The sequence below is a fragment of the Heptranchias perlo genome, unplaced genomic scaffold (genome assembly GCF_035084215.1).
Source record: "Heptranchias perlo isolate sHepPer1 unplaced genomic scaffold, sHepPer1.hap1 HAP1_SCAFFOLD_281, whole genome shotgun sequence".
NCBI classification, from domain to species: Eukaryota; Metazoa; Chordata; class Chondrichthyes; order Hexanchiformes; family Hexanchidae; genus Heptranchias; species Heptranchias perlo.
The window spans coordinates 5001-24583 of NW_027139293.1; the positions used below are offsets into that span (position 1 = coordinate 5001).

Here is a 19583-nt window from a genome sequence, read left to right on the forward strand (position 1 = left end):
TCTCTCTCTCTGTCTATCGATCTCTCTCTCTCTATCGATCTCTCTCTCTCTCTCTCTCTCTATCGATCTCTCTCTCTCTCTCTCTCGATGATCTCTCCCTCCCTCTCTCTCTCTCTCTATCGATCTCTCTCTCTCTCTCTATCGATCTCTCTCTCTCCCTCTCTCTCTCTCTCTATTGATCTCTCTCTCTCTCGCCCTCTCTCTCTCTCTCAATCGATCTCTCCCTCTCTCTCTCTCTCTCTCTCCCTCCCTCTCTCTCTCTCTCTATCGATCTCTCTCTCTCTCTCTCTATCGATCTCTCTCTCTCTCTCTCTATCGATCTCTCTCTCTCTCTATCGATCTCTCTCTATCGATCTCTCTCTCTCTATCGATCTCTCTCTCTCTCTCTCTCTATTGATCTCTCCCTCTCTCTCTCTCTCTCTATCGATCTCTCTCTCTCTCTCTCTCTCTCTCCCTCTCTCTCTCTCTCTCCCTATCCATCACTCTGTCGATGACCCATTGTGGCTCTCGCTCTGTTACTCACATCAGGTCCCGGACCAGATCCTTTGTGATCAGGCGGACACTCTCGATGGGTTTCTGCGTCCCACTGGGGACAGAGAGCAGCTCCCCCAGGAGTTTGTCAGAGCACGGGTCGAAGTTTGCTTCAGGCTGTGTGGGGCCGGCCAATTTCTGATGGTGAAAAGAGTTAACGTATCATTAGTCGTTTCTGACACACCTTCCCGCCGCTCCCTGCTCGGGAATAACCCGTCCTTGGTCTCAGGACCAACCGGGACGGTCGGATCAGATACATTATCCGGCCTCCTGGACCCATGCTCCCACTATTGACCGGCCAACATTGCGACAGCTGCGGTCAAGGCCAATGGGAAACAGAGGAGATTCACCATCCCATTGGATAATCATTGACTGTTACCTGTCGACGGATCCCAAACAGTGTCTCATCGATATTCGAACTTAACGCCTTGGTACGGTACCGACGGGAGGGGTAGGGGCCAGCGGAGCCATTGGGATCCAACCGGGGAGCACAACCACCAGGGCAGAACGACTGAAAGGGAAATGGGAGGAGATGAAGATCAAAACAATCAAATAAACATATCACACAGAGAAACTCCCAGTACACCGTCCCAGTACACGGTCCCAGTACACGGTCCCAGTACACGGTCCCAGTACACCATCCCAGTACACCATCCCAGTACACCGTCCCAGTACACGGTCCCAGTACACCATCCCAGTACACCATCCCAGTACACCATCCCAGTACACGGTCCCAGTACACGGTCCCAGTACACCATCCCAGTACACCATCCCAGTACACCGTCCCAGTACACGGTCCCAGTACATGGTCCCAGTACATGGTCCCAGTACATGGTCCCAGTACACCATCCCAGAACACGGTCCCAGTACACCATCCCAGAACACGGTCCCAGTACACCATCCCAGTACACCGTCCCAGTACACGGTCCCAGTACACGGTCCCAGTACACGGTCCCAGTACACCATCCCAGTACACCATCCCAGTACACCATCACAGTACACGGTCCCAGTACACGGTCCCAGTACACCATCCCAGTACACCGTCCCAGTACACGGTCCCAGTACACGGTCCCAGTACACCATCCCAGGACACGGTCCCAGTACACCATCCCAGTACACGGTCCCAGTACACGGTCCCAGTACACGGTCCCAGTACACCATCCCTGTACACCGTCCCAGTACACGGTCCCAGTACACCATCCCAGTACACCATCCCAGTACACCGTCCCAGTACACGGTCCCAGTACACCATCCCAGTACACCGTCCCAGTACACCGTCCCAGTACACCGTCCCAGTACACGATCCCAGTACACCATCCCAGTACACCGTCCCAGTACACGGTCCCAGAACACCATCCCAGTACAGGGTCCCAGTACACGGTCCCAGTACACGGTCCCAGTACATGGTCCCAGTACACCATCCCAGTACACGGTCCCAGTACACCATCCCAGTACACGGTCCCAGTACACCATCCCAGTACACGGTCCCAGTACATGGTCCCAGTACATGGTCCCAGTACACCATCCCAGAACACGGTCCCAGTACACCATCCCAGTACACGGTCCCAGTACACCATCCCTGTACACGGTCGCAGTACACCGTCCCAGTACACCATCCCAGAACACCATCCCAGTACACCGTCCCAGTACACGGTCCCAGTACACCATCCCAGTACACCATCCCAGTACACTGTCCCAGCACACCGTCCCAGTACACCGTCCCAGTACACCATCCAAGTACACCGTCCCAGTACACTGTCCCAGTACACCGTCCCAGTACACCATCCCAGTACACCATCCCAGTACACGGTCCCAGTACACCATCCCAGTACACCATCCCAGTACACCGTCCCAGCACACGGTCCCAGTATACCGTCCCAGTACACCATCCCAGTACACCGTCCCAGTACACTGTCCCAGTACACCGTCCCAGTACACCATCCCAGTACACCGTCCCAGTACACGGTCCCAGTACACGGTCCCAGTACACCGTCCCAGTACACCGTCCCAGTACACGGTCCCAGTACACCATCCCAGTACACCGTCCCAGTACACCATCCCAGTACACCATCCCAGTACACGGTCCCAGTACACCTTGCCAGTACACCGTCCCAGTACACCATCCCAGTACACCATCCCTGTACACCATCCCTGAACACCATCCCAGTACATGGTCCCAGTACACCGTCCCAGTACACCATCCCAGTACACCATCCCAGTACACCGTCCCAGTACACCATCCCAGTACACCATCCCTGTACACCATCCCAGTACACCATCCCAGTACACCATCCCTGTGCACCATCCCAGTACACCATCCCAGTACACGGTCCCAGTACACCGTCCCAGTACACCATCCCAGTACACGGTCCCAGTACACCATCCCAGTACACCATCCCAGTACACCATCCCAGTACACGATCCCAGTACACCATCCCAGTACACGGTCACAGTACACCATCCCAGTACACCGTCCCAGTACACCATCCCAGTACACGGTCCCAGTACACGGTCCCAGTACACCATCCCAGTACACCGTCCCAGTACACTGTCCCAGTACACCATCCCAGTACACCATCCCAGTACACCGTCCCAGTACACGGTCCCAGTACACCGTCCCAGTACACCATCCCAGTACACCGTCCCAGTACACCGTCCCAGTACACCGTCCCAGTACACGATCCCAGTACACCATCCCAGTACACCGTCCCAGTACACGGTCCCAGAACACCATCCCAGTACAGGGTCCCAGTACACGGTCCCAGTACACGGTCCCAGTACATGGTCCCAGTACACCATCCCAGTACACGGTCCCAGTACACCATCCCAGTACACGGTCCCAGTACACCATCCCAGTACACGGTCCCAGTACATGGTCCCAGTACATGGTCCCAGTACACCATCCCAGAACACGGTCCCAGTACACCATCCCAGTACACGGTCCCAGTACACCATCCCTGTACACGGTCCCAGTACACCGTCCCAGTACACCATCCCAGAACACCATCCCAGTACATCGTCCCAGTACACGGTCCCAGTACACCATCCCAGTACACCATCCCAGTACACTGTCCCAGCACACGGTCCCAGTACACCGTCCCAGTACACCATCCAAGTACACCGTCCCAGTACACTGTCCCAGTACACCGTCCCAGTACACCATCCCAGTACACCATCCCAGTACACGGTCCCAGTACACCATCCCAGTACACCATCCCAGTACACCGTCCCAGCACACGGTCCCAGTATACCGTCCCAGTACACCATCCCAGTACACCGTCCCAGTACACTGTCCCAGTACACCATCCCAGTACACCGTCCCAGTACACGGTCCCAGTACACGGTCCCAGTACACCGTCCCAGTACACCGTCCCAGTACACGGTCCCAGTACACCATCCCAGTACACCGTCCCAGTACACCATCCCAGTACACCATCCCAGTACACGGTCCCAGTACACCGTCCCAGTACACCATCCCAGTACACCATCCCTGTACACCATCCCTGTACACCATCCCAGTACACGGTCCCAGTACACCTTGCCAGTACACCGTCCCAGTACACCATCCCAGTACACCATCCCTGTACACCATCCCTGAACACCATCCCAGTACATGGTCCCAGTACACCGTCCCAGTACACCATCCCAGTACACCATCCCAGTACACCGTCCCAGTACACCATCCCAGTACACCATCCCTGTACACCATCCCAGTACACCATCCCAGTACACCATCCCTGTGCACCATCCCAGTACACCATCCCAGTACACCGTCCCAGTACACCGTCCCAGTACACCATCCCAGTACACGGTCCCAGTACACCATCCCAGTACACCATCCCAGTACACCATCCCAGTACACGATCCCAGTACACCATCCCAGTACACGGTCACAGTACACCATCCCAGTACACCGTCCCAGTACACCATCCCAGTACACGGTCCCAGTACACGGTCCCAGTACACCATCCCAGTACACCGTCCCAGTACACGGTCCCAGTACACGGTCCCAGAACACCATCCCAGTACATGGTCCCAGTACACCATCCCAGTACACCATCCCAGTACACGGTCCCAGTACAAGGTCCCAGTACAACATCTCAGTACACCGTCCCAGTACACCATCCCAGTACACCGTCCCAGTACACCATCCCAGTACACCGTCCCAGTACACCATCCCAGAACACGATCCCAGTACACCATCCCAGTACACCATCCCAGTACACGATCCCAGTACACCATCCCAGTACACGGTCACAGTACACCATCCCAGTACACCGTCCCAGTACACCATCCCAGTACACGGTCCCAGTACACGGTCCCAGTACACCATCCCAGTACACCGTCCCAGTACACGGTCCCAGTACACGGTCCCAGAACACCATCCCAGTACATGGTCCCAGTACACCATCCCAGTACACCATCCCGGTACACGGTCCCAGTACAAGGTCCCAGTACAACATCTCAGTACACCGTCCCAGTACACCATCCCAGTACACCGTCCCAGTACACCATCCCAGTACACCGTACCAGTACACCATCCCAGAACACGATCCCAGTACACCATCCCAGTACACCATCCCAGTACACGGTCCCAGTACACCGTCCCAGTACACCATCCCAGTACACGGTCCCAGTACACGGTCCCAGTACACCATCCCAGTAAACCGTCCCAGTACACAGTCCCAGTACACCATCCCAGAACACCGTCCCAGTACACCGTCCCAGTACACCATCCCAGTAAACCGTCCCAGTACACGGTCCCAGTACACCGTCCCAGTACACCATCCCAGTACACCGTCCCAGTACACCATCCCAGTACACGGTCCCAGTACACGGTCCCAGTACACGGTCCCAGTACACGGTCCCAGTAAACCGTCCCAGTACACGGTCCCAGTACACCATCCCAGTAAACCGTCCCAGTACACGGTCCCAGTACACCATCCCAGTAAACGGTCCCAGTACACGGTCCCAGTACATCGTCCCAGTACACCATCCCAGTAAACCGTCCCAGTACACCGTCCCAGTACACCATCCCAGTACACCGTCCCAGTACACGGTCCAAGTACACCGTCCCAGTACACCATCCCAGTACACGGTCCCAGTACACCATCCCAGTACACGGTCCCAGTACACCGTCCCAGTACACCGTCCCAGTACACGGTCCCAGTACACCGTCCCAGTACACCATCCCAGTACACGGTCCCAGTACACGGTCCCAGTACACCATCCCAGTAAACCGTCCCAGTACACAGTCCCAGTACACCATCCCAGAACACCGTCCCAGTACACCGTCCCAGTACACCATCCCAGTAAACCGTCCCAGTACACGGTCCCAGTACACCGTCCCAGTACACCATCCCAGTACACCGTCCCAGTACACCATCCCAGTACACGGTCCCAGTACACGGTCCCAGTACACGGTCCCAGTACACGGTCCCAGTAAACCGTCCCAGTACACGGTCCCAGTACACCATCCCAGTAAACCGTCCCAGTACACGGTCCCAGTACACCATCCCAGTAAACGGTCCCAGTACACGGTCCCAGTACATCGTCCCAGTACACCATCCCAGTAAACCGTCCCAGTACACCGTCCCAGTACACCATCCCAGTAAACCGTCCCAGTACACGGTCCAAGTACACCGTCCCAGTACACCATCCCAGTACACGGTCCCAGTACACCATCCCAGTACACGGTCCCAGTACACCGTCCCAGTACACCGTCCCAGTACACGGTCCCAGTACACCATCCCAGTAAACCGTCCCAGTACACGGTCCCAGTACACGGTCCCAGTACACCATCCCAGTACATGGTCCCAGTAAACCGTCCCAGTACACGGTCCCAGTACACGGTCCCAGTACACCATCCCAGTACACGGTCCCAGTACACGGTCCCAGTACACCGTCCCAGTACACCATCCCAGTAAACCATCCCAGTACACGGTCCCAGTACACCATCCCAGTACACCATCCCAGTACACCATCCCAGTACACCGTCCCAGTACACGGTCCCAGTACACCGTACCAGTACACCGTCCCAATACACCGTCCCAGTACACCATCCCAGTACACGGTCCCAGTACACCATCCCAGTACACCATCCCAGTACACCGTCCCAGTACACCGTCCCAGAACACGATCCCAGAACACGATCCCAGTACACCATCCCAGTACACCGTCCCAGTACACCGTCCCAGTACACCGTCCCAGAACACAGTCCAAGTACACCGTCCCAGAACACGATCCCAGAACACGATCCCAGAACACGGTCCCAGGACACCGTCCCAGTAAACCGTCACAGTCAACCGTCTCAGTACACCGTCCCAGTACACCGTCCCAGTACACCGTCCCAGAACACAGTCCCAGAACACCATCCCAGAACACCATCCCAGTACACCATCCCAATACACCATCCCAGAACACCATCCCAGAACACGGTCCCAGTACACCGTCCCAGTACACGGTCCCAGTAAACCGTCCCAGTACACAATCGCAGTACACCGTCCCAGTACACCATCCCAGAACACAGTCCCAGTACACCGTCCCAGTACACCGTCCCAGTACACCATCCCAGTACACGGTTCCAGTACACAGTCCCAGAACACGATCCCAGAACACGGTCCCAGTACACGGTCCCAGTACACCATCCCAGTACACCATCCCAGAACACCATCCCAGTACACCATCCCAGAACACCATCCCAGTACACCATCCCAGAACACGGTCCCAGTACACCATCCCAGAACACGGTCCCAGTACACTGTCCCAGTACACGGTCCCAGTGCACCGTCCCAGTACACAATCGCAGTACACGGTCCCAGTACACCGTCCCAGTACACCGTCCCAGAACACCGTCCCAGAACACCATCCCAGTACACCATCCCAGTACACCATCCCAGAACACCATCCCAGTACACCATCCCAGTACACCATCCCAGAACACCATCCCAGTACACCATCCCAGAACACCATCCCAGAACACCATCCCAGTACACCATCCCAGTGCACGATCACAGTAAACCGTCCCAGTACATGATCCCAGTACACCGTCCCAGGACACCGTCCCAGTACACGGTCCCAGTACACGATCACAGAACACGATCCCAGTAAACCATCCCAGTACACCGTCCCAGTACACGATCCCAGAACACGATGCCAGTACACCGTCCCAGTACACGATCCCAGAACACGATCCCAGTAAACCGTCCCAGTAAACCGTCCCAGTACACCGTCCCAGTACACGATCCCAGTACACGATCCCAGTACACGATCCCAGAACACGATCCCAGTACACCGTCCCAGTACACCGTCCCTGTACACGATCCCAGAACACCGTCCCAGTACACGATCCCAGTACACTGTCCCAGAACACCGTCCCAGTACACGATCCCAGAACACGATCCCAGAACACGGTCCCAGTACACCGTCCCAGTACACCGTCCCAGTACAACATCCCAGTACACCATCCAAGAACACGATCTCAGAACACCATCCCAGTACACGATCCCAGTACACGGTCCCAGAACACCGTCCCAGTACACCGTCCCAGAACACGATCCCAGTACACCATCCTAGAACACCATCCCAGAAAACGATCTCAGAACACGATCCCAGAACACGATCCCAGAACACGATCCCAGTACACGATCCCAGTACACCGTCCCAGTACCCCGTCCCAGAACACGATCCCAGAACACGATCCCAGAACACGGTCCCAGTGAACCATCCCAGAACACCATCCCAGAACACCATCCCAGTACACCGTCCCAGTACACCATTCCAGAACACCATCCCAGAACACGATCCCAGTGAACCATCCCAGAACACCATCCCAGAACACCATCCCAGAACACGATCCCAGAACACCATCACTGAACACCATCCCAGAACACGATCCCAGAACACCATCACAGAACACCATCCCAGAACACCATCCCAGAACACGGTCCCAGTACACCGTCCCAGTACACCGTCCCAGAACACCGTCCCAGAACACCGTCCCAGTACACCATCCCAGAACACGATCCCAGTACACCGTCCCAGAACACCGTCCCAGTACACCGTCCCAGTACACCGTCCCAGTACACCGTCCCAGAACACAATCCCAGTACACGATCCCAGAACACGATCCCAGAACACCGTCCCAGTACACCATCCCAGAACACAGTCCCAGTACACCATCCCAGAACACCATCCCAGAACACCATCCCAGAACACCGTCCCAGTACACGATCCCAGAACAACATCCCAGTACACGGTCCCAGTAAACCGTCCCAGAACACGATCCCAGTAAACCGTCCCAGTACACGATCCCAGAACACGGTCCCAGTACACCATCCCAGTACACCATCCCAGAACACCATCCCAGTACACCATCCCAGTACACCATCCCAGAACACCATCCCAGTACACCATCCCAGAACACCATCCCAGAACACCATCCCAGTACACCATCCCAGTGCACGATCACAGTAAACCGTCCCAGTACACGATCCCAGTACACCGTCCCAGGACACCGTCCCAGTACACGGTCCCAGTACACGATCACAGAACACGATCCCAGTAAACCGTCCCAGTACACCGTCCCAGTACACGATCCCAGAACACGATGCCAGTACACCGTCCCAGTACACGATCCCAGAACACGATCCCAGTAAACCGTCCCAGTAAACCGTCCCAGTACACCGTCCCAGTACACGATCCCAGTACACGATCCCAGAACACGATCCCAGTACACCGTCCCAGTACACCGTCCCTGTACACGATCCCAGAACACCGTCCCAGTACACAATCCCAGTACACTGTCCCAGAACACCGTCCCAGTACACGATCCCAGAACACGATCCCAGAACACGGTCCCAGTACACCGTCCCAGTACACCGTCCCAGTACAACATCCCAGTACACCATCCAAGAACACGATCTCAGAACACCATCCCAGTACACGATCCCAGTACACGGTCCCAGAACACCGTCCCAGTACACCGTCCCAGAACACGATCCCAGTACACCATCCTAGAACACCATCCCAGAAAACGATCTCAGAACACGATCCCAGAACACGATCCCAGAACACGATCCCAGTACACGATCCCAGTACACCGTCCCAGTACCCCGTCCCAGAACACGATCCCAGAACACGATCCCAGAACACGGTCCCAGTGAACCATCCCAGAACACCATCCCAGAACACCATCCCAGTACACCGTCCCAGTACACCATTCCAGAACACCATCCCAGAACACGATCCCAGTGAACCATCCCAGAACACCATCCCAGAACACCATCCCAGAACACGATCCCAGAACACCATCACTGAACACCATCCCAGAACACGATCCCAGAACACCATCACAGAACACCATCCCAGAACACCATCCCAGAACACGGTCCCAGTACACCGTCCCAGTACACCGTCCCAGAACACCGTCCCAGAACACCGTCCCAGTACACCATCCCAGAACACGATCCCAGTACACCGTCCCAGAACACCGTCCCAGTACACCGTCCCAGTACACCGTCCCAGAACACAATCCCAGTACACGATCCCAGAACACGATCCCAGAACACCGTCCCAGTACACCATCCCAGAACACAGTCCCAGTACACCATCCCAGAACACCATCCCAGAACACCATCCCAGAACACCGTCCCAGTACACGATCCCAGAACAACATCCCAGTACACGGTCCCAGTAAACCGTCCCAGAACACGATCCCAGTAAACCGTCCCAGTACACGATCCCAGAACACGGTCCCAGTACACGATCCCAGTACACAGTCCCAGTACACAGTCCCAGGACACCGTCCCAGTACACGATCCCAGAACACGATCCCAGTACACCGTCCCAGTACACGATCCCAGTACACGATCCCAGAACACGATGCCAGTACACGGTCCCAGAACACGATCCCAGTACATGGTCCCAGTACACCGTCCCAGTACACGGTCCCAGAACACCGTCCCAGTACACGGTCCCAGAACACCGTCCCAGAACACCATCCCAGAACACGATCCCAGAACACGATCCCAGAACACGGTCCCAGAACACGGTCCCAGAACACGGTCCCAGAACACCGTCCCAGTACACGGTCCCAGAACACCGTCCCAGAACACCATCCCAGAACACGATCCCAGAACACGATCCCAGAACACGGTCCCAGAACACGATCCCAGTACACCGTCCCAGAACACCGTCCCAGTACACCGTCCCAGTACACCGTCCCAGAACACAATCCCAGTACACGATCCCAGAACACGATCCCAGAACACAGTCCCAGTACACCATCCCAGAACACCGTCCCAGTACACGATCCCAGAACAACATCCCAGTACACGCTCCCAGTAAACCGTCACAGAACACGATCCCAGTAAACCGTCCCAGTACACGATCCCAGAACACGGTCCCAGTACACGATCCCAGTACACAGTCCCAGGACATCGTCCCAGTACACGATCCCAGAACACGATCCCAGTACACCGTCCCAGTACACGATCCCAGTACACGATCCCAGAACACGATCCCAGTACACGGTCCCAGTACACGGTCCCAGTACACGATCCCAGAACACGGTCCCAGTACACCATCCCAGTACACAATCCCAGGACACCATCCCAGAACACCATCCCAGTACACGATCCCAGAACAACGTCCCAGTACACGGTCCCAGTAAACCGTCCCAGAACACCGTCCCAGAACACCATCCCAGAACACGGTCCCAGAACACGATCCCAGTACACGGTCCCAGTACACCGTCCCAGTACACGGTCCCAGAACACGGTCCCAGAACACCGTCCCAGTACACGGTCCCAGAACACCATCCCAGAACACGATCCCAGAACACGATCCCAGAACACGGTCCCAGAACACGGTCCCAGAACACGGTCCCAGAACACGGTCCCAGAACACCGTCCCAGTACACCGTCCCAGTACACGATCCCAGAACACCGTCCCAGAACACCATCCCAGTACACCATTCCAGAACACCATCCCAGAACACCATCCCAGAACACCATCCCAGAACACCGTCCTAGTACACCATCCCAGAACACGATCCCAGAACACCGTCCCAGTACACGGTCCCAGAACACCGTCCCAGAACACTGTCCCAGAACACCGTCCCAGAACACCGTCCCAGAACACGATCCCAGAACACCGTCCAAGTACACCATCCCAGTACACCATCCCATTACACCATCCCAGTACACATCCCAGTACACAATCCCAGTACACGATCCCAGTCCACCGTCCCAGTACACAATCCCAGTACACCTTCACAGTACACAATCCCAGTACGCCGTCCCAGTACATGATCCAAGTACACAATCCCAGTACACGGTCCCAGTACACAATCCCAGTACACAATCCCAGTACCCCGTCCCAGTACACCATCCCATTACACAATCCCAGTACACCGTCCCATTACACAATCCCAGTACACAACCCAAGTACACGATCCCAGTACACCGTCCCAGTACACCATCCCAGTACACGATCCCAGTACACCGTCACATTACACCATCCCAGTACACAATCCCAGTACACCGTCCCATTACACAATCCCAGTACACAACACCAGTACACGATCCCAGTACACGGTCCCAGTACACGGTCCCAGTACACGATCCCAGTACACGGTCCCAGTACACGGTCCCAGTACACGATCCCAGAACACGGTCCCAGTACACAATCCCAGGACACCGTCCCATTACACAATCCCAGTACACAACACCAGTACACGATCCCAGTACACCGTCCCAGTACACCATCCCAGTACACGATCCCAGTACACCGTTCCATTACACAATCTCAGCACACCATCCCAGTACGCCATCCCAGTACAGTTGACGGTGTGCGGATATTACACAGTGTGCTGAGAGTTCGGTACGTGTGGGAGTTAGGTGAAGTGGGGGAAGGAGGTGCTGCTTTGCCTTGCTTTTCTTGCAGAGCGGTAGTGGACCTGAGAGCGGTGAGCGGCGGGAGAGAGCGAGACCAGAGCGGGGATATAAACAGCGCGGAGAGAGCGAGACCAGAGCTTACTCTGAGAGCGAGACTCTGAGACCAGCGGCAGTTCGGGGTGACGTCACCAGTCAGAAAGTGACGCGGCACAGGGGAGGCAGCTGATTGGTGAGTAGGTTCAGGTGAGTATTTCTACCATTTTACTGTAAGTAAAGTAATAAGAAAGGGAAGATCTGCAGGTTTTATAGCAGATAGTGTTTTTTTTTAGTGAACCTAGGTCCCTAGTATAGTTAACATTTTCTAATTTCAACGTAATTTAAAAGGGGTAACTCAGCTAAGGCAAGTCATGGCAGCAGACCTCGCACCCGTGATATGCTCCTCCTGCAAGATGTGGGAAGTCATGGACACTACCAGTGTCCCTGCCGACCATGTGTGCGGGAAGTGTGTCCACCTGCAGCTACTGACCGATCGTATCTCGGAGCTGGAGCTGCGGGTGGACTCACTGTGGAGCATTCGCGATGCAGAGAAACTCGTGGATAGCACGTTTAGCGAGTTGGTCACACCGCAGGTCAAGGGTATACAGGCAGGAAGTGAATGGGTGACCACCAGGAAGAGTAAGAGATGCAGGCAGGTAGTGCAGGGGTCCCCTGTGTCCATCCCCCTCTCAAACAGATATGCCACTTTGGATGCTGTTGGGGGGGATGACTTATCAGGGGAAGGCAGCAGCAGCCAACTTCCTGGCACCACGGGTAGCTCTGCTGCACAGGCTGGGAGGAAAAAGAGTGGCAGAGCTATAGTGATAGGGGACTCAATTGTAAGGGGAATAGACAGGCGTTTCTGCGGCCGCAACCGAGACTCCAGGATGGTGTGTTGCCTCCCTGGTGCAAGGATCAAGGATGTCTCGGAGCGGCTACAGAACATTTTGGAGGGGGAGGGCGAACAGCCAGCTGTCGTGGTGCACATAGGCACCAACGATATAGGTAAAAAAGGGGATGAGGTCCTAAAAGCAGAATATAGGGAGTTAGGAGGTAAATTAAAAAATAGGACCTCAAAGGTAGTAATCTCAGGATTGCTGCCAGTGCCACGTGCTAGTCAGAGTAGAAATAGGAGGATATTTCAAATGAATACGTGGCTAGAGGAATGGTGCAAGGGGGAGGGATTCAAATTCCTGGGACACTGGAAACGGTTCTGGGGGAGGTGGGACCAGTACAAACCGGACGGTCTGCACCTGGGCAGGGCCGGGACCGCTGTCCTAGGAGGAGTGTTTGCTAGTGCTGTTGGGGAGGGTTTAAACTAAAGTGGCAGGGGGTTGGGAACCTGAGCAGGGAGAGAGAGGAAAGCGTAACAGGAAGGGACAGAAGGTATGGAGTAATAGGTAAAGTGTTAAAAAAGGAAAAAGCAGGAACTAAGCGTCACAAAACAGATTTGAAAGTTCTTTATCTGAATGCACGTAGCATTCGTAATAAAATGGACGAGTTAACGGCACAAATAACTACGTATGGGTATGATCTTGTGGCCATTACAGAAACATGGCTGCAGGGTGACAACGACTGGGAATTAAATATGCCAGGGTATTTAACAATCAGGAAGGACAGGCAGGAAGGAAGGGGAGGTGGGGTGGCTATGTTAATAAAGGAAGGAATCACTGTAATACAGAGAAATGATATTGGGACAAAGCATCAAGATAATGAAACAGTTTGGGTGGAGATAAGGAATAATAAGGGAAAAAAAACATTAGTGGGCGTAGTATATAGGCCTCCTAATAGTTGCAACTCTGCTGGAAGAAGTATTAATCAGGAGATAGTCGGGGCATGTAATAAGGGAACAGCCATAATTATGGGGGATTTTAATTATCATATTAACTGGACAAATCAAATTGGGCAGAGCAGCCTTGAGGACGAGTTCATTGAGTGCATCAGGGATGGATTTCTTGAGCAGTATGTAACTGATCCTACAAGGGGGCAGGCAACCTTGGACCTGGTCCTGTGTAATGAGTCAGGATTAATTAATAATGTCCTAGTTAAGGATCCCCTTGGAACGAGCGACCACAACATGGTTGAATTCCATATCCAATTAGAGGGTGAGAAGGTTGATTCTCAAACAAGCGTACTGAGCTTGAATAAAGGAGACTATGATGGTATGAGAGCGGAATTGATTAAAGTGGACTGGGAAAATAGATTAAAGGGTAAGACGGTACATGAGCAGTGGTGTTCATTTAGGGAGTTATTTTACAACTTTCAAAATAAATATATTCCACTGAGGAAAAAAGGGTGTAAAAGAAATGACAGCCACCCGTGGCTAAGTAAAGAAATCAAGGATAGTATCCGACTAAAAACAAGGACATATAAGGTAGCCAAACTTAGTGGGAGGATAGAAGATTGGGAATTCTTCAAAAGACAGCAAAAAGTAACTAAAGGATTGATTAAGAAAGGGAAGTTAGATTATGAAAAGAAATTAGCAAAAAATATAAAAACAGATAGCAAGAGTTTCTATAGTTATATAAAAAGAAAAAGGGTGGCTAAGGCAAACATAGGTCCCTTAGAGGATGAGACCGGGAAATTAATGGTGGGAAACATGGAGATGGCAAAAATGCTGAACAAATATTTTGTTTCAGTCTTTACAGTAGAGGACACTAAGAATATCCCAACACTGGACAAACAGGGGACTCTCGGGGGGGAGGAGCTAAATACGATTAAAATCACTCAGGAGATGGTACTCAGTAAAATAATGGGACTCAAGGCGGATAAATCCCCTGGACCTGATGGCTTCCATCCTAGGGTCTTGAGGGAAGTGGCAGTAGGGATTGTGGATGCTTTGGTGATAGTTTTCCAAAATTCCCTGGACTCAGGAGAGGTCCCGGCAGATTGGAAAACTGCTAATGTAACACCGTTATTTAAAAAGGGTAGTAGGCAGAAGGCTGGAAATTATAGGCCAGTTAGCTTAACATCTGTGGTGGGTAAAATTTTGGAGTCTATTATTAAGGAGACAGTAACGGAACATTTAGATAAGCATAATTTAATAGGACAAAGTCAGCATGGCTTCATGAAGGGGAAGTCATGTCTGACAAATTTGCTTGAGTTCTTCGAGGATATAACGTATAGGGTGGATAAAGGGGAACCAGTGGACGTAGTGTATTTAGACTTCCAGAAGGCATTCGACAAGGTGCCACATAAAAGATTATTACTTAAGATAAAAAATCACGGGATTGGGGGTAATATTCTGGCATGGGTGGAGGATTGGTTATCAAACAGGAAGCAGAGAGTTGGGATAAATGGTTCATTTTCGGACTGGCAACCAGTAACCAGTGGTGTTCCACAGGGGTCGGTGCTGGGTCCCCAACTCTTTACAATCTATATTAACGATTTGGAGGAGGGGATCGAGTGCAACATATCAAAATTTGCAGATGATACAAAGATGGGAGGGAAAGTAGAGAGTGAGGAGGACATAAAAAACCTGCAAGGGGATATAGACAGGCTGGGTGAGTGGGCGGAGATTTGGCAGATGCAATATAATATTGGAAAATGTGAGGTTATGCACTTTGGCAGGAAAAATCAGAGAGCAAGTTATTTTCTTAATGGCGAGAGACTGGAAAGTACTGCAGTACAAAGGGATCTGGGGGTCCTAGTGCAAGAAAATCAAAAAGTTGGTATGCAGGTGCAGCAGGTGATCAAGAAAGCCAACGGAATGTTGGCTTTTATTGCTAGGGGGATAGAATATAAAAACAAGGAGGTATTGCTGCAGTTATATAAGGTATTGGTGAGACCGCACCTGGAATACTGCATACAGTTTTGGTCTCCATACTTAAGAAAAGACATACTTGCTCTCGAGGCAGTACAAAGAAGGTTCACTCGGTTAATCCTGGGGATGAGGGTGCGGACATATGAGGAGAGGTTGAGTAGATTGGGACTCTACTCATTGGAGTTCAGAAGAATGAGAGGCGATCTTATTGAAACATATAAGATTGTGAAGGGTCTTGATCGGGTGGATGCAGTAAGGATGTTCCCAAAGATGGGTGAAACTAGAACTAGGGGGCATAATCTTAGAATAAGGGGCTGCTCTTTCAAAACTGAGATGAGGAGAAACTTCTTCACTCAGAGGGTGGTAGGTCTGTGGAATATGCTGCCCCAGGAAGCTGTGGAAGCTACATCATTAGATAAATTTAAAACAGAAATAGACAGTTTCCTCGAAGTAAAGGGAATTAGGGGTTATGGGGAGCGGGCAGGAAATTGGACATGAAGCTGAGTTCGGATCGGTCAATGCCCTGTGGGTGGCGGAGAGGGCCCAGGGGCTATGTGGCCGGGTCCTGCTCCGACTTCTTATGTTCTTTAGATTTGTGGTTGGGATCAGATCAGCCATGATCTTATTGAATGGCGGAGCAGGCTCGAGGGGCCGATTGGCCTACTCCTGCTCCAATTTCTTATGTTCTTATGTACACAATCACAGTACACCATTCCATTACACAATCCCAGTACACCATCTCAGTACACAATTCCAGTACACGATTCCAGTACACAATCACAGTACACCATTCCATTACACAATCCCAGTACACCATCTCAGTACACAATTCCAGTACACGATTCCAGTACACAATCCCAGTACACCATCACATTACACAATCCCAGTACACAATCCCAGTACACCATCTCAGTACACAATCCCAGTACACAGTACCAGTACACCGTCCCAGTACACAATCCCAGTACACCGTCCAAGTACACAATCCCAGTACACAATCCCAGTACACAATCCCAGTACACCGTCCAAGTACACAATCCCAGTACACAATCCCAGTACACCGTCTCAGTACACAATCCCATTACACCATCCCAATACACAATCCCAGCACACAATCCCAGTACACAATCCCAGTACACGATCCCACTACACCATCCCACTACACCATCCCAGTACACAGTCCCAGTACACAATCCCATTACACAATCCCAGCACACCGTCCCAGTACACAATCCCAGTACACCTTCACAGTACACAATCCCAGTACAACGTCCCAGTACATGATCCAAGTACATAATCCCAGTACACGGTCCCAGTACACAATCCAAGTACACCATCCCAGTACACAATCCCAGAACACCATCCCAGTACACCGTCCCATTACACAATCCCATTACACAACCCCAGTACACGATCCCAGTACACGATCCCAGTACACAGTCTCATTAAACCATCACATTACACCATCCCAGTACAAAATCCCAGTACACCGTCCCATTACAAAATCCCAGTACACCGTCCCATCACACAATCCCAGTGCACCGTCCCATTACACAATCCCAGTACACAATCCCAGTACACTGTCCCACTACACCGTCCCATTAAACAATCCCAGTACTCCGTCCCAGTACACAATCCCAGTACACCGTCCCAGTACACAATCCCAGTACACAATCCCAGTACACCGTCCCAGTACACAATCCCAGTACACCGTCCCAGTACACAATCCCAGTACACCGTCCCATTACACAATCCCAGTACACCGTCCCATTACACAATCCCAGTACACCGTCCCATGACACAATCCCAGCACACCGTCCCATGACACAATCCCAGTACACAATCCCACTACACAACCCCAGTACACAATCCCAGTACACAGTCCCATTACACGATCCCAGTACACCGTCCCATTACACGATCCCAGTACACCGTCCCATTACACGATCCCAGTACACCGTCCCATTACACGATCCCAATACACTGTCCCATTACGCGATCCCAGTACACCGTCCCTTTACGCGATCCCAGTACACCATCCAATTACACAATCCCAGTACACCATCCCACTACACCATCCCATTACACAATCCCAGTACACCATCCCAGTACACCATCACAATACACAATCCCAGTACACCATCCCATTACACAATCCCATTACACAATCCCAGTACATGATCCCAGTACATCGTCCCATTACACGATCCCAGTACACCATCCCATTACACAATCCCAGTACACCGTCCCATGACACAATCCCAGGACACCGTCCCATTACACAATCCCAGTACACAATCCCACTACACCATCCCATTACACAATCCCAGTACAGCATCCCAGTACACAATCCCAGTAGGCAACCCCAGTACACAATCCCAATACACAACCCCAGTACACGATCCCAGTACATCGTCCCATTACACGATCCCAGTACACCGTCCCATTACACGATCCCAGTACACCATCACATTACATGATCCCAGTACACTGTCCCATTACGCGATCCCAGTACACCGTCCCATTACACAATCCCAGTACACCATCCCATTACACAATCCCAGTACACTGTCCCAGTACACAATCCCAGTACACCATCCTATTACACAATCCCAGTACACTGGCTCAACAAATACTCTCTCTACACCATCCCATTACACAATCCCAGTACACTGTCCCAACAAAAGTTCTCTCCACACCAACACATTACACAGTCCCAGTACATGGTCCCAACATACAATCTCAGGACACCGTCCCAACAAACACTCTCTCTACACCATCCCATTACACAATCCCATTACAACGTCCCGTCAAACACTCCCTCTACACCGTCCCATCAAACACTCCCTCCACACCGTCCAATCAAACACTCCCTCCACACCGTCCCATCAAACACTCCCTCTACACCGTCCCATCAAACACTCCCTCCACACCGTCCCATCAAACACTCCCTCCACACCGTCCCATCAAACACTCCCTCCACACCGTCCCATCAAACACTCCCTCCACACCGTCCCATCAAACACTCCCTCCACACCGTCCCATCAAACACTCCCTCCACACCGTCCCATCAAACACTCCCTCCACACCGTCCCATCAAACACTCCCTCCACACCGTCCCGTCAAACACTCCCCCCACACCGTCCCATCAAACACTCCCTCCACACCGTCCCATCAAACACTCCCTCCACACCGTCCCATCAAACACTCCCTCGACACCGTCCCGTCAAACACTCCCTCTACACCGTCCCATCAAACACTCCCTCCACACCGTCCCGTCAAACACTCCCTCGACACCGTCCCATCAAACACTCCCTCCACACCGTCCCATCAAACACTCCCTCTACACCGTCCCG

The 19583-nt window shown here is 52.9% G+C and overlaps 1 protein-coding gene across 2 annotated transcripts in view; it reads right to left on the reverse strand.

Annotated features, from left to right (window-relative positions):
• Positions 1 to 519: 519 nt before the first annotated feature.
• Positions 520 to 19583, reverse strand: part of LOC137310833 (cilia- and flagella-associated protein 45-like) — a 41203-nt gene continuing 22139 nt past the window's right edge. For both annotated transcript variants that reach the window (XM_067978415.1, XM_067978416.1), the window contains exons 2-3: positions 911 to 1042; positions 520 to 669 (exon numbers count right to left, since the gene is read on the reverse strand). In XM_067978415.1, the coding sequence (XP_067834516.1) occupies positions 520 to 669; positions 911 to 1042 (282 nt within the window). The remainder of the gene's footprint in view (positions 670 to 910; positions 1043 to 19583) is intronic.